Raw genomic sequence first — 26,480 nt, 5'->3', positions numbered from 1 at the left:
CGTTCAAGGTGGTGGACAGCTTGGTATGCCAACACCACATTCTTGTAGAATCCATACTCTTACATCAACATAGAATTAGTGCAAAAACCAAATATAGTGCTCCATGAACATGAGGATGGACAGGACATACGGATATTGCAGTAATTGCTGGTAATCAGGTCAGAAGGTGAAGGATACATTAAGTCTTATGCTAGTCATCATTCAGAATTACACTAGTGTATCATCCAGTCTGAATAATTATTGGCATTCATTGGATATTTACACAGCATTTAAGTAGTATATATATATGGAGTACTACAGAACATTATTCATAAGTCATCTCATTACAGTAATCATTGGCATTCATTGGCTAGTTAGTACTTGTAGTAAGTATTGAGTATTGCTAAACACTATACATAACTCATCTCATTGCAGTTATTATTGGCATTCAATTATGGAGTATAACAAAAATTATTAAGAAGCCATGTTCATTGCAGTAATTATTGGCATAGAATTTATGAATAACTCATCTCATTAGAGTAATCAGTGGCATTCATTGTCCACTTACAAAGCATTTTATGCATTATTCAGAAGTCATCATTCAAAACAAGAGTTAATTATTGGCATAGCATTTATGCACAAGTCATCATATTACAGTAATCATTGGCATCATAAGTCATCTCGTTACAGTAATTATTCGCATCATGTCATCTCATTACAGTAATCATTCACATTGCATTTATGCATAAGTCATCTTATAACAGTAATAATTGGTATAGCATTTATGCAGCGTTACAAAACATCATTCATAATACATCTCATTGCAGTAATCATTGGCATACCATTTATGCATTATTACAAAACATCATTCAGTATTACTCAGAACTCATCATTCAAGTGACATAGGACATATTTAAAATGTAACACACTGTAACTACTACTCAAGGTTTGTAGTCCAATAATACATAGGTATAATGGATTCAATACATCAGAGAAATTTGCTTTATATTTAGGACTAGAAATATATCTTAAACCGGTAGCATTATTTAGTTGTATACCGGTAATAGTTGGAACTGGTAATAAATTTTTTTTGCTAGCAATGCATTGCATTGGGATCGATAATTAGTTGCTGGGGCATAAAAGTATTTGCTTTTGACTTATTGCTGGAAATAAGGACTAATAACGTCATAAGTCATGAGTCAGCTGTAGCAAGGTTATAAAACAAAGACAGTATATGTGATCATATTCATAAATAATAGACACAATTGGGTAAAAAAATGCAAGTACTAGAACAGATTTAAAGTTAAGTGCTTACAGATTATTAGTATCATGAAAAGCTTCTTCTGGAAAAAATACAAAGTGGATTATTGAGCTGTAAGAAAAAATGTATATTATGTTGAAAAGTAGTAAGCCTCGAATTAACAGGTAATGAAACGTATACTTCATATGTATGTACTCTAGCTGTCTTTCCCAAAATATTCAGTCATTGTACTATGCGACATAAGACATACTATCAAAAAGAACTGCAACAAATACTTAAATAACTACATAAATTTTGCAAATCAGGTGTGTTAAACTGGGCAGCGTTCATTGTAACGGAAAGTGCCACGTTATCAATTGTCGTTAAATTTACAGAGGACACAAGTGAATTTGTTTGCTCATCATTTAGATTAGAATCATTACTGTTGGTCGGTACGCACTGATTGTCTGTAACTGTAGGATTATCATTAAGACACTGAGTGTCGCTAGCATAATCAGTCAGATTATTCAAGTCTGCTTTTTCACTCATTACGGATCGCGATGTACTGTTAGCAGCTTTTCGCGGCATTTTCGCAAGTCAACGATAAGCACAAAATCAAACTAAGACAAAACAAAAATGGACTAAATACAGTGACAACAAAGAGCAATAAATTGCCGATGATCTGTGAAAGAAAGGGTGACAAATCAGTAAATGCGTTGCGCCAGATGCAAACTACATTTAGCATTAGGTAAATAAGAGCAGATATATGACTACTTCTCAGAAATTCACAAAAATACGATCCTGGCCAGTTGTCGACAAGTGTAACCTCCCCACAGTAAAAATAATATAAATAATATTCACATTTAGTGTAACCTCCCCACAGTATAAATTCCGTAACCTCCCAACAGTAAAAACAATTTAATTATTTATTTATTTCAGTGTAACCTCCCAATAGAAAACTTCCTTAACCTACCAATAATACAATGTGACTAACCTCTCAATTAAATTGCGATTCACGTATAACCTTTCAATAATTGACTGTGAATTTAAACTGGTAAATTTTGGACGTCAGCAGTGCTGCGTCATGGCCCTGAAAATTCATTATGAATAAATTGAAAAATCTTACCTCAATTAGGTCGCCGGATAACGCGTACATATCTGCTCCTATAAGAAATTTTTCTGGCGCAGCTCAGTGCAATGCTGGCCGATAGATTTGTCATGTATAAAAAGAAACAACTGATTTTTCTATTCAAAAATCGGGATGACCAAGGATTGGAGAAATTAGTAAATTCTTTAAATTGAAATGAATGACCGGCCCAGCCAACACGATACACCAGACTGCTAGCTACTGCTTACTCCTACTGGTACACAGTTCCTACTGCATACAACACTGCTCTTTGGTCTCAGATTCTCTTATAGCTTACATATCGCAGGCAGGGCGTGAGGAATCCATCGAAATTACATCTGCTCGAGTGCGCTACATGGTCATTCCATTTTAAATCACTCCTAATGCCTACTTCCAGATAAGTTATGAAATTAACTGCTTCCAGTTGCTGACCTGCTATATTGTAGCTAGATGGTAAACGATCTTCCTTTCTATGTATTCGCAGAACATTACACTTGTCTACATTTAGATTCAATTGCCATTCCCTGCACCATGAGCAGAATTTGTATGTATGGCTAGAGATGTGATTTTTCTAAGTTGGTCTTGATGTCATCTGCTGGTGTTGACTTGGGGATAAATGGAAGTGTTTGCCGAAAACCTACTGAGAAAGTGTGTAGAGCTCCTCCCATTATTTCAGAGCTTCCTCGAAAGTCTTGTAATGTTCTGTCCATGGCTTCGAATGGTTTTTTATGTGCCATTGTGCATTCGTCCGAGGAGATAATTTTAGTTTGCTTTAGAAGTTCACTACGTCCAGATGCTCTTAAGATTATGCCGTGAACTTTTCTCCGGCTATATTCAGCGGCCGTTCTAGGGCACAATGGACAGTTCGTCTTCCTTCCATAAATGTGTCTGCAATTACGGATGATATCAATGCAAGTACGGTGTGTTGTGTAGCACGTATATCCGCCAGCAACAGATTTTGTTAGAAACGTTTTACCGGTGTCACCTAGAGAGTCCAAGTAAACAATTCCATCAGTGTTGTTATCGACAAGGTCCATGTAAATTTCCTTTTGATTATAATTGAGGAGTGGTTTGTTGTGAGTAATGGATTGAAGTAGTTCATTGATGTTATACCTCTTTTTCTCCGTAATTTCGAAGTTTAGCACAGTGGTGCTTATGTCCCAAGTTGCACTAAGGTCTGAGTGTTTATTGCTAAACATTTATCTTCTAGGCGAAAGAGTGTTTCATTGAAGATGTCGTCGTTGAATTCGATGGTCAGTTCAGGATAAGCTTGTCCGAATTTGTGCAGTATTTCATAATCCATACTCTCTCTGAAGGAGTCCCATAGCTGTTTTGGATTCGATGATTTACATGTTGTTGGAATTATGGCGAATAAACCATTTGTTCAGTTGACGCTGTAATGAGGCTTCGTGTAGTGATAATTACCAATGGTTGATGTTTTCCATCATTCCTAAGCTTTGGCCTGCTTCTCCGTACGTCTAGCATAGGTAACCGTCAACAGTTTTGACATCTGTGATACTTGTTGGCAATTTCCCCTACCCCACTAACCCACCCCAGCTTGGAAAAAGACTCAGACTGTAATATGTTACTGGAGGTGAAGGTACTGACTTGGGAATTGTGTTCATTTATTTATATGTGTATTATCCTGCTACAAGAATTTCCTAAATTTTGACATGGAAACCGAACTGACAGTTACCCTTCAGCACAGCTGCTTAAAATTCAAATCAACACAACTACTTAAAATTGGTGGGACAACAGCAAAACGCTCTCTTGAAGAAACAGTTTTCATGACATGAAATGGACGTAAATTTGAGCAATGTATTGCTTATTTATTTATGCATTAATTTAATTAACTGAATTGCTGGGAAATGTGTTCATTTGACAAGGTGTGGGTGTTGGATAAAGAGGGGTTTAAAAAGTGTATTACCTTTAAGCATATAGCTGAGGACTTGTCCATAACTTCAAACATGATGGTTGGAAAGATGAGATAATTGATTAGCACAGGGAGAATTAAGCAAATAACGGTGATGCAGTAGGATGGACTAAGGGTGCATTTCCCAACTCATAGAGCTGTTTCTTTATTTTGAAATAGCCGGCCCGTCCACAGTGTAGGAGCTTTGATGAGTCTAACAAAGTAGCTTAAGCAATATAACACGGTTCAGAGAAATTGTTCTGGAAAGTCTTAACATGACATAACAGCCGTTTAACGCGTAATACTAAACTGGATGAACGAGAATACGCACAGGAGACCATATTCCAGTGCTTAAAAGTTCCCGGAGGCTACAGGTATAAGGGTCGAATATAGGCATCAGCAGTGAGAGGCATCAAAGAGTAACTTTGACCAGTCTAATGTTTTTCCTCTTCCACTACCCCACACTTCATGAACCAGGGGTGTAGCCAAGGTGTGTGGGGCTCGACTGAGGACGCTTGGAACGAGTTTTGTTCCCCTTTCCGATCGTGTGTGTGTATGTTTTTACATTGGTATGTGCCCTAGTCCACAATACCACTCGAAACTGGTAGGGAACAGTCCTGCAGTCGCTGTTGAAAGCAATACCTCCTACCGATCTACACGTGTATACCTGCTGAGTAACTTGTGGACAGTTACATGGTAACAAGGGATATGACAGCAAACTATTATTGAAGTGTGATAAGAGTTGCCTCCTACCGACCTACAAGTAAAACAGCTGCTAAGCAACCTGTACACAGATACATGGTAAGAAGGGATTGGAGAGTAAACTATCACTGAATGTAGGAAGAGATGTCTCCTACCGATTCACAAGTGTATAGCTGCTGAGAAACTTACGTACACATGCACATACATACATGGTAAGAAAGGATAGGGCAGAAAACTATCATTGAAGTGTAGGAAGGCCAATACATGCTACCACGACTGATGGAAAATGCTTCACTGCTCTAATTACACATCTTCTCATAAAAAAATCACTCGTACTCAACCGATAATAATGCAGTACACTCACTAGAAATTGAGAAAATTCATTGTAATAACACATCCACCACAAAAGCCGATCCCAAAACATCTAGACAGGAGAGAGTGGCGGTAATTGTATATGTGTTCAACTGATACAGACTAAGCATCTTAGAACCATTATAACCTCTCTTTATACCTCTCCTCCTCTCTTGCTGTCCATCATATTCCTCCAACATATTTCCCAGAAAGATTGGCGCTCTGGACAATAGCGAAATAACTAACTACTCGTCATGAATGAAGAACTGAATGGTCAAGAGTGGTGTCCTTTCAAACGTTCTTGATGTGTCAGCACTGTCCGAAAGTGGTTCTTGGCTAAGTAAAATCACTCTCATGTAGTAAAAACATTAGACTGGCCAAAGCTAACTTTGATGCTCCTCACTGCTGATGCCTATATACGTCCCTAATACCTGCAGCCTCCAGAAACTTTTAAGCGCTGAAATATGGCCTTCTTTGCGTATTCTCGTTCGTCCGATTTAGTATTACGAGTTAAAGGACTGTTATTTCATGTTCTTTCCAGAACAATTTCTCTGAACCGTGTTATATCGCTTAAGCTATTTTGTTAGACCAGTCAGAGCTACTGTTTGGTTCCTCTCACCGATGATACCATCATGTCTACATCTGCCTGAAACTTTTATGGCCTCCCGTTCATTGGTCTCAGTATAATATGAAGATGTCCACAACCCCGCTATCGAAATATTGACGGGAAAGCTGAGTTGCTGTATTCCCTAGTCCACATTAATTTGACAACGGAGTTCACTCAAATATTCTCCCTAATTGCGCTTGCAGACCGTGCGCAAAAATACAGCAAACGCTAGTGAAGCGTCAGACCCGAGTCCGCGGCGACGGCTGGTGAGCGAGGGCCCAACTGCTAGGTGAGTGACGCCTGCAGCTGCCTATCCATACAGGCACTTATGGTGCGCGAGTTCGGCGTTAGGCCTTCCCCAATACCTGCTATCAAAAACCTCGTCCTCTTACCGCAAATCTCGTGATAGAAAACTTCGCAAACACTGCCCAACTATTCCACCAGGCACGTACAGCCCTCGTTCTCTGGACAATCCTTTGAGGTGACATAGTCGTATTCCACTGTCCCAGGGGACTCGTGAAGAAGTAACTCACGATACAGTCTCATCCACTAGGAAAAGCTCTAAAATTACAGATCTTATAACCGAACTGGCAAGCAACTGGCAGAAAACGGATCAAGAAGATCTCCTAAAACACCTACTACTCTAACTAATTTCGAGAAACCATCACCAGTCCTCCTCATTATCATGAAACACCAGCCCCCCCCCACCCCCCGCGACTTTCAGATCATTACACTCAGTGCTAATACCTGAAATCTAAAATTCGCTCTGATAAAAATCTTCAGCGGGAACAGTGGAGGCAGCTGCAAGTGTTCACCTGTGTGTCAGAGGAACACCCAAGTAAATTCACAATTCGACAGGTAGAGGATGTTGGAGGCAGCTGCAAGTGTTCACCTAGGTGTCAGAAGACCAACCAAGTAAGTTCACAATTCCACCGGTAGAGGGCGTTGTGAGAAGCAACCTCCCATCCTCCTCCCTTTCTCCCTAACCTTCGCGTTGCTTTCTTCAGTCTGCTTGCTTTCTCCAGTCTGCCTGCCTGTTGTAACTTGTTGCTGGCGGTAACTAAGAGGTGGTAGTTTTGCTTTGATGTAGAGGGTTGTCTGAAGTGGTATATTATTTTCCGGTCCACAGAAACCGCTCATGAAAGCAGCAAAGATACCAGCAGGATTCGGCACGCGCAGACTAGTCAGAACAAGATTTCTCTAGAGCTGGTGACAACAGCTTTGTTCCAGGGCATCCGGTTTGTGGAACTCCAGCACGTCCATGGATGGTCGAAAGAATACTCCAGAGTTTCTCAAACACTGTAATTTCGAGAAACAATAACATACTTGAAGATTCTATACTGATTTCAGAATACTCCCCTCTCCTCATATTTAATTAATATGATTCGCACAAAAAGATGAGGAGACATGGCTGTGCTGGGTGGACAAGTGGCTCCTCTCTGGGGTTGTCCTCTCTCACACGGACATCGGTGGGCGATAACCCTTGCGCTGGGGTGACTGCTAGAATACAATGAGCGCCAGGCTGCTGCGACCACCACCAATGTCCCAAGAGGAGTGCACGGTGACGTCACAACCATGTGTACATGGCGCCAAACTTTTAGTGTTAGGCTGCCACGGTCGCAGGCTCGAATCCTGCCTCGGGCATGGATGTGTGTGATGCCCTTAGGTTAGTTAGGCTTAAGTAGTTCTAAGTTTAGAGGACTGAGCCGGCCGCGGTGGTCTAGCGGTTCTAGGCGCTCAGTCCGCAACCGCGCGACTGTTACGGTCGCAGGTTCGAATCCTGCCTCGGGCATGGATGTATGTGATGTCCTTAGGTTAGTTAGGTTTAAGTAGTTCTAAGTTCTAGGGGACTGATGACCTTAGCAGTTACGTCCCATAGTGCTCAGAGCCATTTGAACCATTTTTTTTTTAGGGGTCTGATGACTTTATCTGTTAAGTCCCATAGTGCTTAGAGCCAATTGAACATTTTTTTAACGTTACTGGAACACCCCTCATCAATTCTTACATCCCTCCAAGCACCCTGAAACATACATCAGTAGTTAGAACAAATATCAACACATTGCCAAAATACAGTCTTTTGCCAATCTTACGCCGCGTACCTCAAACGCTTATGACAGAGAACTATAGTAAACGAAAAGGTGATAGGAAAACATGTATTGTTTCGTAATAAGGTTGGAAGTGCCGACAAAACTTTATAATTCTCGGTAGAAACAGGGATTTAATTACGAACCCGCGTCAAGCAGCTTAATATTCAGGTATATGACATTTATGTCGGTATGTAGCGTAAATATAGGCAAATACACACACAATAAAATGCGATCTTTTCCGGAAATTACAGCCTGTATAAAGGCGCACTATAGTAAACGAAATCGTGTGTGTGGAAACGTTGCGCCACTCTGTCCCTTTTATTTCATAACATCCGACTATGTGAAAGGTCGGATTGCCATAAGACTTTACGCCCGATAACTATTGTGTTTACTAACAATCGCATAGGCCTCCAAGTGCATTGTAAGGTGGTGGTTTGAATATGCCGTTAAAATAAGAAGGGGAATAGTGCTGTGCTCCGTGATGCGAAACGCTTCACACTGCTGGAAACTAATCAGGGTTCTGCTTTTTTTGTTATTAGCGAATTGTGTCTTTTCCACGACCCCTCATTGTTGATCTGATACACCATGCGACATCGAGCGTTCTGCGCACAACTTCGGGAAGGGTGTCCTGTTGTCAGAGACACTTCCTTCCGGCATCCTATGAACATGCAGACCGTTCCTTACGCTAAAAAATTATTTACCAGAGTGTGAGCAACACCTCAGAAAACAGAAATCCATCTCCTAAACGCATAACATAATCCAGAATATCTTGATGCAATAATTTATCAGCAGCCGTATGTATTGTAGAAATTTATTTTATTTTATGAACCTCTATGTGCTACCAGTTTCGGCATCACACTGATGCCATCTTCAGGCCCCTGTACAATGAGGTGAAGAAATGTACTATTATAAAAAATTATAAAAAAATATAGAACATACGTTAACAATTGACAGGTATCACGTAAACTATGTAAGTGTCTCAAAGAGATATATTTTATATCATTAAAACTATATGTAACATTAGGGCACATATGCTTCTGCCTATGTCATGCTGTTGTTAATAGTTTTTCCTGTTTCACTCAAATAACGTATGATATATGAACATATGTGTACGCTATTATTCACAAAACCGTAACACATAGTTCTAATAGGCCATGCAACACATCAGATGTACTGCAAACATTCGTATGTCCAGTGGAACAGTGGAAGAATTTTTTTAATAAAAATTAACTAATATAAATGATTTAAAATACATCAAAACGTGACAACCATATCAGAATACATACTTACGTATTTGTGGTCTATGTCGTATTATGTGTGGTACGACAAACAGCTGCAGCAATATTAACGATAAAAAGCATAAAAGAGTTCGTCTTAAAACCCAATTGCATTACTGAAGTAAACCAATGTAATCGTACTATAAAATCATCAAACACCTGGTCATCGTAGACACTTCATTAGGCCCCATATGTAGGACAACCGCACGTTGTGCTGAGTGGATTAATGCAACGCCAGTAGCTGCCTCACGTAGTCATAGTTACAAAGAAGTTTCTCAATCTCTATGTGTCAAGAAATGTCTACCTCCCTACATATAAGTCCTATACAATTATGCAGGATTATACCAAGTGGAATCGATTGAATAAAAAGGAAAGAAAGAAAAAGAGAAATATAGGAGGCCGCCTGTATGTATGAGGATAAATCTCAAAATGAAATGTATACAATCCCTAAGACTAAGGGTATGACGTATAACCATGTCAAATCATTCTGAGGTTGCATTAAGGGCAGGTGTACTAGCGTATGAGATGACTATCCGGATCTTAAGTACATCATTCAGTGTCATCATATTCTGTCTAATGACCTTAATGAGTCAGAAATTACCTGAATGGGTCAAAATGTCAAGGTACCTAAAAACTGGTCAAAATATTTGACTAGTTAAAGTCAGACAATAACGGACTTATACCCATCCAGAATAATCTCACCGCGCAAAGATATGTAGCTGTAACTGTGCATAACACCGTGGACTTCCTGCGGTGTGTTCCCTTCTTTCCCGGGGCTAACTGATGCTGGTCCTAACTCACTCACCACAGCGAAGCGGAGAACGTCGCTTTCCTCGTCACAGCGAACCGATTCTGGTGGGAAACTAGCGATCAGTCTGTTCCAGGATCCTCTTGTGTGGGCAGCATTAGTGTTTCTGGAGACATCTGAACTATGACGTCGGAGGCTGCATCTAGTCACCAAACTATTATAAGCAGGCCAATGACGTATTCTCCAAACCGGAAAGTGTTATTAAATACGAAGCTCATTTCCTTCTGGAACGATCCAAACTCATCGAGTTTCCATCTTCCACATCTTGTCAGTGAGAAAAATCGCATCTGTTTCGTGATGTGAGAGCAGTTGATCTTGTGACTTGTAGCTATCGTTAATGTCGGTTTATACATTAACACGTAAATAGTGAATGCACAGTGGTCTAAAGCAGTGCATCTAAACGCTTATAGAACCACAACACACAAGAATCCTCTATTGGTCTTCTTCTACTACAGTTATATGGAAACGACTTGCTCCCGTGTACCAATACGTGCATATTTAGTGGAAGCTAGCTGTCGAATGAAAAACACACAGTGCTTTCTTGCTTATATAGCTACATGCACCAGAATTTATTTAGACACTAACTCTGAACGTTCTCAAACTGAAAATCCGTTGGAACCATTACTGCTTTTTTAGTATCGTCGTGGTTGTGTGTTTCTAACAGTTGTAACTTTATAGAATGATAAATAAACACACACACACACACACACACAATTGGTTGTTGAAAGTGACTAGACTTGTAGATGATGCTTGTATGTGTGTGTGTGTGAGAGAGAGAGAGAGAGAGTGACACGAAAACAACTTTTTTCTATAAATGAATGAAAACATATTTATTCGACTGTTTTCGTTATTTCACATATAAATTCAACATCGTCAACAAACGGGAGAATTTGCTTTGAATGTGAATTTGGAGCACGGCATTGTTGTTGTTGTTGTTGTTGTTGTTGTGGTCTTCAGTCCTGAGACTGGTTTGATGCAGCTCTCCATGCTACTCTATCCTGTGCAAGCTTTTTCATCTCCCAGTACCTACTGCAACCTACATCCTTCTGAATCTGCTTAGTGTATTCAGCTCTTGGTCTCCCTCTACGATTTTTACCCTCCACGCTGCCCTCCAATACTAAATTGGTGATCCCTTGATGCCTCAGAACATGTCCTACCAACCGATCGCTTCTTCTGGTCAAGTTGTGCCACAAGCTCCTCTTCTCCCCAATCCTATTCAATACTTCCTCATTAGTCATGTGATCTACCCATCTAATCTTCAGCATTCTTCTGTAGCACCACATTTCGAAAGCGTCTATTCTCTTCTTGTCATTACTATTTATCGTCCATGTTTCACTTCCATACATGGCTACACTTCATACGAATACTTTCAGAAATGACTTCCTGACACTTAAATCAATACTGGATGTTAACAAATTTCTCTTCTTCAGAAACGCTTTCCTTGCCATTGCCAACCTACATTTTATATCCTCTCTACTTCGACCATCATCAGTTATTTTGCTCCCCAAATAGCAAAACTCCTTTACTACTTTAAGTGCTTCATTTCCTAATCTAATTCCCTCAGCATCACCCGACTTAATTAGACTACATTCCATTATCCTTGTTTTGCTTTTGTTGATGTTCATCTTATATCCTCCTTTCAAGACACTGTCCATTCCATTCAACTGCTCTCCCAAGTCCTTTGCTGTCTCTGACAGAATTACAACTGTCCATTCCATTCAACTGCTCTTCCAAGTCCTTTGCTGTCTCTGACAGAATTACAATGTCATCGGCGAACCTCAAAGTTTTTATTTCTTCCCCATGAATTTTAATACCTACTCCGAATTTTTCTTTTGTTTCCTTTACTGCTTGCTCAATATACAGATTGAACAACATCGGGGAGAGGCTACAACCCTGTCTTACTCCCTTCCCAACCACTGCTTCCCTTTCATGTCCCTCGACTCTTATAACTGCCATCTGGTTTCTGTACAAATTGTAAATAGCCTTTCGCTCCCTGTATTTTGCCCCTGGCACCTTTAGAATTTGAAAGAGAGTATTCCAGTCAACATTGTCAAAAGCTTTCTCTAAGTCTACAAATGCTATAAACGTAGGTTTGCCTTTCCTTAATCTTTCTTCTAAGATAAGTCGTAAGGTCAGTATTGCCTCACGTGTTCCAGTGACTAGACTTGTACGGTAGAGAAACATGCACTATGGGAAAACCAGAACAGAAGAGAATCGAAGCCTTTGAGACGTGGCGTCTCAGCAGAACGGTGAAAACTAGATGGGCTGATCAGGTAAGAAGTGAGGACTTGTTAGCAGAATGGGCTGTGTAAGCAACACATGAAAAACACTGGCAAGAAGAAGAAAAAGAATGACAGTTAAAGCATCAGGAGATAACTTCCTTGGTACTAGAGAGAGCTGTAGAGGGTGAAAACTGTAAAGGAAGACAAGTATTGGAATAAAATAACAAATTAAAAACGATTTCAGAAGCGAGATACTTTGACCACCTGCTTCGATAGAACTACATCAGTTGCTGCAAACGGCTTTTCTACGGATATCTCAAAATTAAAGTCAGCACTCTTCTCGTATCACGCTTTACAGGGTCAGTTATTGGAAGCCATACACCAGAAAACCTATTATGTCCCTGTGAATAAGAAGTGGTTTTGATTACCAGTAAACGTTAGCAAAGCTGGAAATAATTTTCAAAATGATAATAAAAAACGAAGTAGATATAAAGTAGATATAAGTAAATGATCAATATGAATAGTTTTGTGTAGTTTAAGAAAGTATCTGTAATACCACATCAGAACCAATATTCGTTGTTATGTACAGCTTAGATTTTCACGAACAATGTAATTTCCTTCTAAGGCAATCGATTTGAAATAACTCGATGGATTGATCTCGATTTCGGAATTATGAACAGTGAGGAGAAGTGTACATCGATATCGCAATGAAACTGTAAATTTGAGTGAACTACAAACAAACAAACGAATACTCTTCTTTATACACGAGTATGTAGACAGAAGTGGCAGTCCCCATATTTGATACCTTTCGTACACAAATGTCATAGTTTCTCGCGATTTTCTCAGGAACCGTCGACGAACAAATGTTACCTTTATAAATTGCCTGAGGTGCACTGTAGACCACAACTAATACAAAAAAGGCTGACTTGTTCTGATCTATAAGAAATGTGTAATGTTTAAATTTTTACTGGAGGGTCGCTTCAGTATGACCGTTCCTCCAATAAGTGCACATATTGCTGCTAGGCCAAGGGCTATCCCAGACCCTTGATCAGTAGGAGCCGAGATATGACGCTCTTAAAAGTCCCATCTTCGCTCGCGAATTTCTGGAACATTTTCTTTTCTTGAGTCATCATTCTACTGACTGGTTTGATGCTCCCCTCGACTAATTCCTCTCCAGTTCCAACCTCTTCATGTCATAGTAGCACTTGCAACCTGTGTCCACAACTATTTGCTGGATGTATTCCGATCTCTGCCTTCCTCTACAGTTTTTACCCTCTAGAGTCAATCCCTGATGCCTTAACAGGTCCTATCACCCTGACACTTCTTTTCAGTTTTTTCCACATGTTCGTTTCCTCTCCGTTTCTGCGCAGAACATCCTCATTCCTTATCAGTCCACCTAATTTTCAACATTCGTCTGTAGCACCACATCTCAATTGCTTCCCCAATTAACACCTATGTTTGGTAGTAGTAGAATTCCCTTGGCCAGGAATGTCCTTTTTGCCAGTGCTATTCTGCTTTAAATGTCCTCCTTCCTCCGTCCGCCATTTGTTACTTTGCTGCCTAGATAGCAGCATTCCATAATTTCACCTACTTCTTGACCATTAATCCTGTTGTTAACTTTCTCAATGTTCTCATTTCTGCTTTCTCAATACTTTCGTATTTCTTGGATTTACTCTCAATCCATATTCTGTACTCATTAGACTGTTCCTTCCATTCAGCAGATCATGTAAGTCTACTTCACTTGCACTGAGGATAGCAATGTCTTCAGCGAATCGTGTCATTGATTATCCTTGAAATTTAATCCCATTCCTGAATCTTCCTTTTATTTCCATCATTGCTTCCTCGTTGTACAGATTGAACAGTAGGGGTGAAAGACCTCATCGCTGTCTTATACCTTTTTTAATCCGAGAGCTTCGTTCTTGGTCGTCCTCTCCTATTACTCCCTCTGGGCTCTTGTAGTAGCTTACCCCTGTTTTTCGAGGATTTCGAATATCTTGCACTATTTTACATTGTCAAACGCTCTTTCCGGGTCAACGAATCCTATGACAGTGTCTCGATTTATCTTTTGTCTTGCTTCCATTATCAACCCCAACGTCAGAACTGCCACTCTGGTGCCTTCACCTTTCGTAAAACCAAATTGATCGCCATGTAACATACCCTTAGTTTTCTTTTCCATTCTTCTGTATATTATTCTTGTCAGAAACATGCATGCATGAGTTGTTAAGCTGATTGTGCGATGATTCTCACACTTGTCAGCTCTCGCGGTTTTCGGAATTGTGTAGATGATATTTTTCCGAAAGTCAGATTGTATGTCGCCGTAGTCTTACGTTCTATACAGCAACATGAACGGCTGTTTTGTTGTCGCTTCACCCTATCATTTTAGAACAGACAAATCTTCCGCCTAATAGAGGCAATCAATGTACTCTTTTCACCTACCAACTCTCTCCTCTGCATTTAGCAGTGGAATTCTCGTTGCAATCTTAATGCTACCACCTTTAATGTTAATTTTACCGAAGGTTGTTTTGACTTTCCTACAAGCTGAGTCAGTCCTTTCGACAATCATTTATTTTTCGATTTCTTTACATTTTTTATACATCCATTTCGTATCAGCTTCCCTGAACTTACTATTTATTTCATTCCACAGTGACGTGTATTACCGTATTCCTGAATTTCCCTGAACATTATTGTACTTCCTTCTTTCATCGATCAACTGAAGTATTTTTTCTGTTGCCAACGATTTATTCGCAGTTACCTTCTGTATAACTACGTTTTTCTTTCTCTCTTCTGCGATTACCCTTTTTAGAGATGCCTATTCCTCATCAACTGTACTGCCTGCTGATCTATTCCTTATTGCTTTATCTCTAGCTTTAGAGAACTTCAAACATATATCGTGATTATTTATTGCTTCTGTGTCCCACTTCTCTGCATACTGATCCTTCTTGACTAATCTCATGAACTTCAGCCTACTCTTCATTACTACTACATTATGATCCCAGTCTATATCTGCTCCTGGGTACGCCTTATAATCAAATACCTGATTTCGAAATCTCTGTCGGACCATGATGTAATCTAACTGAAATCTTCCCGTATCACCCAGCATTTCCAAGTATACTTAATCCTCTTGTAATTCTTGAACAGCCGGCCGGGGTGGCCGAGCGGTTCTAGGCGCTACAGTCTGGAACCGCGCTACCGCTACTGTCGCTGGTTCGAATCCTGCCTCGGACATGGATGTGTGTGATTTCCTTAGGTTAGTTAGGTTTAAGTAGTTCTAAGTTGTAGGGGACTGATGACCTTAGAAGTTAAGTCCCCTAGTGCTCAGAGTCATTTGAACCAATTCTTGAACAGAGGAGAAATTAGTCTTTCTCCTCTCTCGTTCCTTGTCCCAGGCCCATTTTCTCCTGTAACCATTTCTTCTACTCCTTCCCCTAGTCTCCCATGACTAATAGATTTACATCTCCCTTTACGTACTATATTACCCTTTCAATATCCTCACATACTTTCTCTGTCTCTGTCTCTTCATCTTCAGCTTCCGACGTCGGCATGTATTCCCGAACTGTCACTGTCGATATTGGTTTGCCGTCGATTGTGTTGAGAACAACCCTATCAAAGAACTGTTCACAGTAAAACGCTCTCTATTCGTATAGAATCCACTCCCGTTACACCATTTTCTGTTGCTGCAGATGTTACCCCATACTTATGTAACCAGATCCTTGTCTTCTTTGCAATTTATTTCACTAACCCCTACTATATCTAGATTAAGCCTCTACATTTCCCTTTTCAGTTTGTCTAGCTTCCGTATCGCGTTTAAGCTTCTGACATTCCATGTTCCGAATCGTACAACGTTGTTCTTTCGTTGGTTATTCAGTTATTAGATGAACTAGCACCATACCTTCTCTGGTGCCGATAACGATGCTTCACATCTCACCGCCACTTGCTCCTACACTTTTATTTCGTGATATACATTTACGTACATACGGATATCTCAACTACCAGAACGGCTCCGGCACGCGATATACACTCCTGGAAATGGAAAAAAGAAGACATTGACACCGGTGTGTCAGACCCACCATACTTGCTCCGGACACTGCGAGAGGGCTGTACAAGCAATGATCACACGCACGGCACAGCGGACACACCAGGAACCGCGGTGTTGGCCGTCGAATGGCGCTAGCTGCGCAGCATTTGTGCACCGCCGCCGTCAGTGTCAGCCAGTTTGCCGTGGCATACGGAGCTCCATCGCAGTCTTTAACACTGGTAGCATGCCGCGACAGCGTGGACGTGAACCGTATGTGCAGTTGACGGACTTTGAGCGAGGGCGTATAGTGGGCATGCGGGAGGCCGGGTGGACGTACCGCCGAATTGCTCAACACGTGGGGCGTGAGGTCTCCACAGTACATCGATGTTGTCGCCAGTGGTCGGCGGAAGGTGCACGTGCCCGTCGACCTGGGACCGGACCGCAGCGACCTACGGATGCACGCCAAGACCGTAGGATCCTACGCAGTGCCGTAGGGGACCGCACCGCCACTTCCCAGCAAATTAGGGACACTGTTGTTCCTGGGGTATTGGCGAGGACCATTCGCAACCGTCTCCATGAAGCTGGGCTACGGTCCCGCACACCGTTAGGCCGTCTTCCGCTCACGCCCCAACATCGTGCAGCCCGCCTCCAGTGGTGTCGCGACAGGCGTGAATGGAGGGACGAATGGAGGCGTGTCGTCTTCAGCGATGAGAGTCGCTTCTGCCTTGGTGCCAATGATGGTCGTATGCGTGTTTGGCGCCGTGCAGGTGAGCGCCACAATCAGGACTGCATACGACCGAGGCACACAGGGCCAACACCCGGCATCATGGTGTGGGGAGCGATCTCCTACACTGGCCGTACACCACTGGTGATCGTCGAGGGGACACTGAATAGTGCACGGTACATCCAAACCGTCATCGAACCCATCGTTCTACCATTCCTAGACCGGCAAGGGAACTTGCTGTTCCAACAGGACAATGCACGTCCGCATGTATCCCGTGCCACCCAACGTGCTCTAGAAGGTGTAAGTCAACTACCCTGGCCAGCAAGATCTCCGGATCTGTCCCCCATTTAGCATGTTTGGGACTGGATGAAGCGTCGTCTCACGCGGTCTGCACGTCCAGCACGAACGCTGGTCCAGCTGAGGCGCCAGGTGGAAATGGCATGGCAAGCCGTTCCACAGGACTACATCCAGCATCTCTACGATCGTCTCCATGGGAGAATAGCAGCCTGCATTGCTGCGAAAGGTGGATATATACTGTACTAGTGCCGACATTGTGCATGCTCTGTTGCCTGTGCCTATGTGCCTGTGGTTCTGTCAGTGTGATCATGTGATGTATCTGACCCCAGGAATGTGTCAATAAAGTTTCCCCTTCCTGGGACAATGAATTCACGGTGTTCTTATTTCAATTTCCAGGAGTGTATATCGCGTATCGTCTCGATGATGGCCGAGTAATGCTGTACAGCGGCGGCAGACACCACGTACACCTTGATACTGAGACGCAAGCAATGTGATATAAGGTCGTAAATTGGACTCGTTCCAGGTTACTAAGAATTCACATGATGGATACGCCACTGTGCCGCTAGTGCAATGTTATGGCCGCAGATGAACATCGTCTTCCATGCGGGCATTATGCGGCAGTGTGGTGTCTGATCGGAAAAAGAGTCGCCTTCCTCTTTCGAGTAGGGACGCAAGCAACTAACCCACGGATACTGCTTGTGTCGGATACGACATATTTTCCCCGAAGGAAGACCAGCGCACTGACTTGGATTCGGGGTTTGACTCTACTTTACCTTTTCTTGGGGGCGGGGGGGGGGGGGGGGGGGGGGCGGTAACAATACGCTGACTTTCGATTATTAATACAAGAACGTCGCTGACTGGTTTTGCAAAGTCCGAGATATCTAACATATTGTGCAAATTTTTAGTCAGTGCATTGCTTGATCCTTTTTACGGTAGGCGTGCACCTGGTGAGAAAATGTACTGTATTTGTTTCATACGACGCTTCCGAACAGCCGGCCTCTGTGGCCGAGCGGTTCTAGGCGCTTCAGTCCGGAATCGCGCTGCTGCTACGGCCGCACGTTCGAATCCTGGATGTTTGTGATGTTCTTAGGTTGGTTAGGTTTAAGTAGTTCTAAGTCTAGGGGACTGATGACTCAGATGTTAAGTCCCATAGTGCTTAAGGCCATTGGAAGCTTCCGAACAAGGAAGTAGCAGGACAGTATAGAGGATCCGCCATCACACGCAAAGACGTGCCCGGCTCCAACACAAGGTACAAGGCGGTCGGCGAGGAATGTGCCCACGGAGAGCGATGCAGTCCGTTCTTGTTTGTAGAAATTGTTTATGTCCATTGTTTGATACACCATTTATAGAGTGGGTTGGTGCATGAGTTCGTAGCGTTTTTCTACAAGTTTAATACACACAACAGATACATGTAACAGTCTTTAGTTATCAATAATATATTCTGCTTCTTACAAATCTGCCAACGCTGGGATAATTTTTCGGTTCCACGACTACAAAAATCACATGGTTTTGAGGCGAAGAACTCGTCTGGCTATGTTTGGAGCGCGTTTTCATCCGGAAAGGAAGTTCCTTTTACGTTCGGCGATAGAGAGCGGAAAAGGTGAAAATCCAAGAGCAGAGGATCATATGAATAGGGAGGGTGCAGAATGACTTCCCAACCCTACTCGTGCATAGCGTTGTATATACATTTTTTTTTCAGTCTAGCAGAATGTGAGCAGGCGTTATCGTGGATTACCATCACTTCACGCAATCTTCCTGGTCGTTGTTCTTGGACTGCGTCTAAAAGACGTCTCAGTTGCTGACAATAAATGTCAGCAGTGAGGATTACACCTCGGGGTGCATTTAATGGTACATCAATGCTCCACCAGACGCATAAGATAATCTTTTGTGGATGTGCGCAGGTTTTTAATCGGGGAGTTGTCGCATTGTTCCCTTATGTCAGCATAAAGGACACCATTTGTCGTCACCAGCTACGATACGGGAAAGGAATAATCGGTGTTGTTCACAAGCCAACTGATTACATGTAAATAGGAACGCACATGTGGACACCCACAGATCTTTGTGATCTTGGATCAAAGAATGCGTTTCCCATTCACCAGATTTTTGAACCTTCCCCATTGCATTCACACGTCGCACAATGATGGCACGATTACAGTTCATTACATTTGCCACTCGTCGAGTGTACTGGCGTGGATCACTGTGGATTAATGCGTTGAAACGATCTTCATCAAACGCTGAAGGTCTTCCTGAACGGGGAGAGTCACCCTCCTTAAAACTACAAAATACTATTTTTACAGTGCTCTGTCCAGTAGCGATGTCCGAATACAGGGCGCAAATGTTTCTGCCTGCCTCTGCTGCTGTCACCTTTCCACTGAACACAAACAGAAGAATTTGTTGGAAAAGTTCCAGTTTCTCCGTACTCCATTTTCTAGCGTCACTCTGCTATCCAAAATGTCGTAAAGACAATATGTAAACTTAAATAGCAATAGTGATCTACAAATAAGTCGATAAATAAATCCATAGGCAAAGGAATAAAAAAAATGCTGGGAACTTACACGCCAGCGTAATAATACCACTTGTTATGACCTCCAATTCCTTAATGAAACAAACTAAATAAATATAAATGAAAAAGTGCCCTACAAAAGAGTGTAAGAGTGCAGTTGTAATTTGCATGTAATTTTTGTCGTGTCAGATTGGTCATGACATTTATCCCGCTAAAAAAAAAAAAAATAAGCCGATAAGCTTTCGATTGTCATACCACTATTGGGTAGTAAATCTGTACCTTATATGGCTTCAGGGAGAGCATAAGGGAACAATTGACAGGAATACAGTAGAAGAAGAATGGGTAGCTTTCAGGGATGAAATAGTGAAGGCAGCAGAGGATCAAGTAGGTAAAAAATCGAGGGCTAGTAGAAATCCTTGGGTAACAGTAGAAATACTGAATTTAATTGATGAAAGGAGAAAATATAAAAACGCAGTAAATGAAGCAGGCCAAAAGGAATACAAACGTCTCAAAAATCAGAGCGACAGGAAGTGCAAAATGGCTAAGCAGGGATGGCTAGAGGACAAATGTTAGGATGTAGAGGCTTATCACACCAGGGATAAGATAGATACTGCCTACAGGAAAATTAAAGAGACCTTTGGAGATAAGAGAACCACTTGCATGAATATCAAGAGCTCAGATGGAAACCCAGTTCTAAGCAAAGAAGGGAAAGCAGAAAGGTGGAAGGAGTATATAGAGGGTCTATACAAGGGCGATGTACTTGAGGACAATATTATGGAAATGGAAGAGGATGTAGATGAAGGTGAAATGGGAGATACGTTACTGCCTGAAGAGTTTGACATAGCACTGAAAGATCGGAGTCGAAACAAGGCTCCGGGAGTAGACAACATTCCATTAGAACAACTGACAGCCCTGGGATAGCCAGTCCTGACAAAACTCTACCACCTGGTGAGCAAGATGTATGAGACAGGCGAAATCCCCTCATACTTCAAGAAGAATATAATAATTCCAATCCCAAAGAAAACAGGTGTTGACAGATGTGAAAATTACCAAACTAAAAGTTTAATAAGCCACGGCTGCAAAATACTAACAATTCTTTACAAACGAATGGAAAAACTGGTAGAAGCCGACCTCGGGGAAGATCAGTTTGGATTGCGTAGAAATATTGGAAGACCTGAGGCAATGCTGACCTTACGACTTATCTTAGGATTAAGGAAAGGCAAACCCACGTTCCTAGAATTTGTAGACTTAGAGAAAGCATTTGACAATGCTGACTGGAATACTCCCTTTCAAGATCTGAAGATGGCAGGCGTAAAATACAGGGAACGAAAGGCTATATACAATTTGTACAGAAACCGGATGGCAGTTATAAGAGTCGAAGGACATGAAAGGGAAGCAGTGGGTGGGAAGGGAGTGAGACAGGGTTTTATCCTCTCCCCGATGTTATTCAATCTGTATATTGAGCAAGCAGTAAAGGAAACAAAAGAAAAATTCAGAGTAGGTATTAAAATCCATGGAGAAGAAATAAAAACATTGAGGTTCGCCGATAACATTGTAATTATGTCAGAGACGGGAAAGGACTTGGAAGAGCAGTTGAACGGAATGGACAGTGTCTTGAAAGGAGGATAGAAGATTAACATCAACAATCGCAAAACGAGGATAATGGAGTGTGGTCAACTAGGCTGATGCTGAAGGAAATAGATTAGGAAATGAGACACTTAAAGCAGTAAAGGTGTTTTGCTATTTGGGGAGCAAAATAACTGATGATGGTCGAAGCAGAGAGGATATAAAATGTAGACTGGCAATGACAATGAAAGCGTTTCTGAAGAACAGAAATTTGTTAACATCGAGTATAGATTTAAGTGTCAGGAAGTCGTTTCTGAAAGTATTTGTATGGAGTGTAGCCATGTATGGAAGTGAAACATGGACGATAAATAGATTGGACAAGAAGAGAATAGAAGCTTTCGAAATGTGATGCTACAGAAGAATGCTGAAGACTAGATGGGTAAATCACATAAATAATGAGGAGGTATTGAATAGAATTGCGGAAAGGGGGAGTTTGTGGCACAACTTGAGAAGAAGAAGGGCCGGTTGGTAGGACATGTTCTGAGGCATCAAGGGATCATCAATTTAGTATTGGAGGGCAGCGTGGAGGGTAAAAATCGTAGAGGAAGACCAAGAGATGTATACACTAAGCAGATTCAGAAGGATGTAGGGTGCAGAGGTTACTTAGAGATGAAGAAGCTTGCACAGGATAGAGTAGCATGGAGAGCTGCATCAAACCAGTCTCAGGACTGAAGACCGCAACAAACAAACAACATATAGCTGCTGTGAACGAATTTGCAATTAGCGATTCAGTTTCGGAAACTATTTCGGATTGCATTGTAGGCGTTTGATCTGGGATACTCTATACACAATTAATGAGCTGTCTTGGTGATCTCACCTGCAGTGGTGCGAGGTGTAGAAGACGGTGGTGCAGCCAATGCGAGTACCAGAGTGACCAGAGCGGCGAACACGGGCGCCGTGGACGGGCCCATGTCTGCCTGCCGCGAAACTGGCCGGCGGATGCGGTCCGGCGGGCGTCGCGCCTCCAGATAGCGGCGACGCCCATCCAGCGCATCCCTCGCTATCGCCGCAGCTGGCCTGTGGCCTCTTCTCTCCAGCCTCTGCTGAGGGGCACAGCTGACGCAGGAAAAAGTAATGTGTCCACTCCATAAAGCGACTATCTGACGTCGATCTCTTCGTCTTTTCTGTGACTTACAAAGCGAAGCCTATAAAACCAAAACTGCTCATTACTTTTTCACACATTCTTCCTCGTGTCCATGAAGCTGAGTTTGCTGAATATCGACGTTAATCGACGTTAATCAGAGTCACGTTTTTTGTTTTATATCAGACGTCCAGTACCGGACATACGAGATAAAAGCCACCTGCTTCTCCTTCACTTCAGTTAGTTACAAATACAGGGTCTTTTACAATGATTTCAAACTTGAATAACACAGAAATTAATCGCGAAACAAAGTTGAACATTTTACACAGGGTACAACATTTATTACGTATGTGTCTATGTCTGTGTCTATGTCGATGTCCCTAAGTGCAGTGGTGAGCTGAGTTTCGCAGTTCTGAAATACGCCACCATCTGATTGTCTGTATTCCAATGATTTGGGGACGATTTCGGTTGTGGATATTCAACTTGATCTGCATGACAGGAGTCCTACACTGGGAGCAATTGATTCTGAGGGGATGACTTGTACCTCAACTAACAGATACAGGTTGCGTCTTCTTGTAAGCAGATAGTCAATTTGTGCCCACCACTTGTAATTATTATCAGATGTGTATGCCTCTTCTTGAATGTCTGTCACCACAAGCTCATGTGATTGGACAAAATCCAAAATCCGTATGCCATTCTCACTCGAAGTGCCATATCCATTTGTACCAGGTAATTGGTCATACCCATTTCTCTCCGATCCTAAAAAATGTTTCAAATGGCTCTAAGCACTATGGGACTTAACATCTGAGGTCATCAGTCCCTTAGACTTAGAACTACTTAAACCTAACAAACCTAAGGACACCACGCACATCCATACCCGAGGCAGGATTCGAATCTGCGACCGTAGCAGGAGCGTGGTTCCAGACAGAAGCACCTAGAACCGCTCGGCCACAGCTTCCGGCCGCCTGTCCTACATGACCATTTAGGTCGCCTTCTATTGTCAGATATTCCTCGGGGTCAGTAGTGCGTAGATGCGCATCTAATTCTGTCCAAATTCATCCTTCTGTTCATCAGTGCATACGACTCGGGGCGCATGGCAGGACAAAATTCGAGGTGTAGATGTGCCAATCTCGATTTTTACACTCATGAGTCGATCAGAATTCTTATACATTTGTGACACTGTCGGGATACTTATCGCGAGTCACATAGTTTACTCCGTTATGATTGCTGTTTGTGCCGGTATAGCATAGTTTGTATCCATCGCCGATCTCCCCGACCTTCGCACCTTTGCATTTCGTTTCTTGGACTCATGCAATGTCTATGTGTTGGTTTTTCAAGATTTCATCTAATTCCCGGATTCTTCCAAACTTGATCCTCATGTTGACATTAGCCATTCGAAGGTGGACCGTTAGCCACCTCGTGCAGTGACGGGTAGCCCTTGTCCATTTCTCACGTTTCCCGGGCAATGGGAAAGCGCGCCGCTTGTGGGGTTCGCCCTAGTATTCGTACCCCATTTTCGAACAGACATATTTATACAATATACTGGGTTATATCATTTAAGAAGTCTTTGAGCCACTCTCATATCTGTGAACATACTCCATATGCTCACACCTTCCTGAACAGCCTGCGATGGGGTACCTTGACAAATGCTTTCCGGAAGCCATATGAATATGCCTGTTACCCTCCATACTTAGTTCGCAGTACGAATATCTCAAGTGAGAAAAGGCAAGATGAGTTTTGCACCAGCGCTGCTGTCTAAAACCAAGCTGACACGTGGACATACACTTCTAGGTCTCAAGAAAATTTGTTACATTCGAACTGAAAATATATTAAAGGATTATGCAGCGAAGTTAGGGATATTCGTCTGTAATTATGTGGGTCCGTTATTTTACCTTTCTTATGTACAGGATTCACCCACGTTCTTTTGCAGTCGCTTGGAATTTTGTGCTGGACGAGAAATTCACGATAAATGAAAGCTAGGTAAAGACCAATGCCGTAGATTGCTCTTTGTAAAACCGAATTGTGGTTCCATTCGCTCCTGATGAATTATTTAGTTACAAATCTTTCAGCTGTTTCACTACGCCAGGGATGCTTACTACACTCATGCTCATAAATTAAGGATAATGCAGATATATGGTGAAACAACGCTCTGGTGGGCGGTTGCGGGTTTAAATGACCTCGGTTTCTGACCATGCGGTGCATTTGACCTGCAGTCGCCGCATGGCGGCGCTGGAAGCAGTCCACATACAAAGAGGTGTGTTGGTGCATGTCAGAGTACAGCGCAGCGAGTTAAGTGTGCACACGTTTTCAGATGTGTGTTGAAAATGTCTGAAAGAACAGATACTGATGACGTTATGAGTGGTAGAATACTAGGGTGACCGGAGGCTGGCCAAACATAGCAGGTCGTAGCATGGGCCCTCCGTGTGCCACAATGTGTGATCTCAAGATTATGGTAACGATTCCAACAGACAGGAAACGCGTCCATTCACTACAGTACGGGACGTCCACAGTGTTCAACACCACAAGAAGAGCGATATCTACCATCAGTGTCCGCAGACGACCGTGGAGTACTGCAGGTAGCCTTGCTCGGGATCTTACCGCAGCCACTGGAACAGTTGTCTCCAGACACACAGTCTGCAGACAACTGAACACCTGAGACCTGCAAGGTGCATTCCACTGACCCCTGGTCACAGGAGAGCCCGTAAAGCCTGGTGTCAAGAAGACAGTACATGGTCATTGAAACAGTGGTCCCAGGTTATGTTCACGGACGAGTCCAGGTATAGTCTGAACAGTGATTCTCGCCGGGTTTTCATCTGGCCTGAACCAGGAAGCAGATGCCAAACCCTTAATGTCCTTGAAAGGGACCTGTATGGAGGTCGTGGTTTGATGGTGTGGTGTGGGATTATGATTGGTGCAGAATACCCCGGCATGTCTTTAACAGAGGAACTGTAAGAGGCCAGGTGTATCAGGATGTCATTTTGCACCAGTATGTCCGCCTTTTCAGGAGTACAGTGGGTCGCACCTTCCTTCTGATGGATGATAACGCACGGCCCCACCGAGCTGCCATCGTGGAGGAGTACCTTGAAACAGAAGGTATCAGGCGAATTGAGTGGCCTGCCTGTTCTCCAGACCTAAACCCCGTCGAGTACGTCTGGGATGCTCTCGGTCGATGTATCGCTGAACGTCTTCAAACCCATAGGACACCAGGAACTCCGACAGGTACTGGTGCAAGAATCGGAGGCTATACCCCAGCAGTCCACATCGCGGTGAACGTACATTGGAATCGTGTATTCGTCATCGCCATACAGGCGTATCACCCGGCGTGACGCGACCATCATGATGCTGTAAACATAACCTGGATTCTTCCGAAAAAATGACGTTTTGCCATTCTTGCACCCAGGTTCGTCGTTGAGTACACCATCGCAGGCACTCCTGTCTGTGATGCAGGAAACCGCAGCCATGGTCTCCGAGCTGATAGTCTCTGCTGCTGCAAACGTCGTCGAACTGTTCGTGCAGATGGTTGTTGTCTTGCAAACGTCTGCATCTGTTGACTCAGGGATCGAGACGTGGCTGCACGATCCGTTACAGCCATGCGGATAAAATCCTTGTCATCTCGACTGCTAGTGATGCGAGGCCGTTGGGATCCAGCACGGCGTTCCGTATTACCCTCCTGAACCCACCGATTCCATATTCTGCTAATAGTCATTGGATCTCGACCAACGCGAGCAGCAATGTCGCGATACGATAAACCGCAATCGCAATAGGCTACAATACGACCTTTATCGAAGTCGGAAACGTGATGGTACGCATTTCTCCTCCTTTCCTCCTTACACGAGGCATCACAACAATGTTTCACCAGGAAACGCAGGTCAACTGCTGTTTGTGTATGAGAAATCGGTTGGAAACTTTCCTCATGTCAGCAC

At 42.7% G+C, this 26,480-nt stretch overlaps 1 protein-coding gene across 1 annotated transcript in view; it reads right to left on the bottom strand.

The window, feature by feature from the left end:
* The window catches only part of LOC124796244, an 85,202-nt gene extending 62,787 nt beyond the window's left edge, over positions 1-22,415 (bottom strand). The window contains exon 1 of the mRNA XM_047260338.1: positions 22,294-22,415. Within this exon, the coding sequence (XP_047116294.1) occupies positions 22,294-22,387 (94 nt within the window). The 5' untranslated portion in view covers positions 22,388-22,415. The remainder of the gene's footprint in view (positions 1-22,293) is intronic.
* Between the last annotated feature and the right edge of the window lie 4,065 nt (positions 22,416-26,480).

Source organism: Schistocerca piceifrons, chromosome 4 (assembly GCF_021461385.2).
Source record: "Schistocerca piceifrons isolate TAMUIC-IGC-003096 chromosome 4, iqSchPice1.1, whole genome shotgun sequence".
NCBI lineage: Eukaryota > Metazoa > Arthropoda > Insecta > Orthoptera > Acrididae > Schistocerca > Schistocerca piceifrons.
Note: the sequence above shows the minus strand (reverse complement) of the source record. Positions and strands in the feature narration are given on the sequence as shown.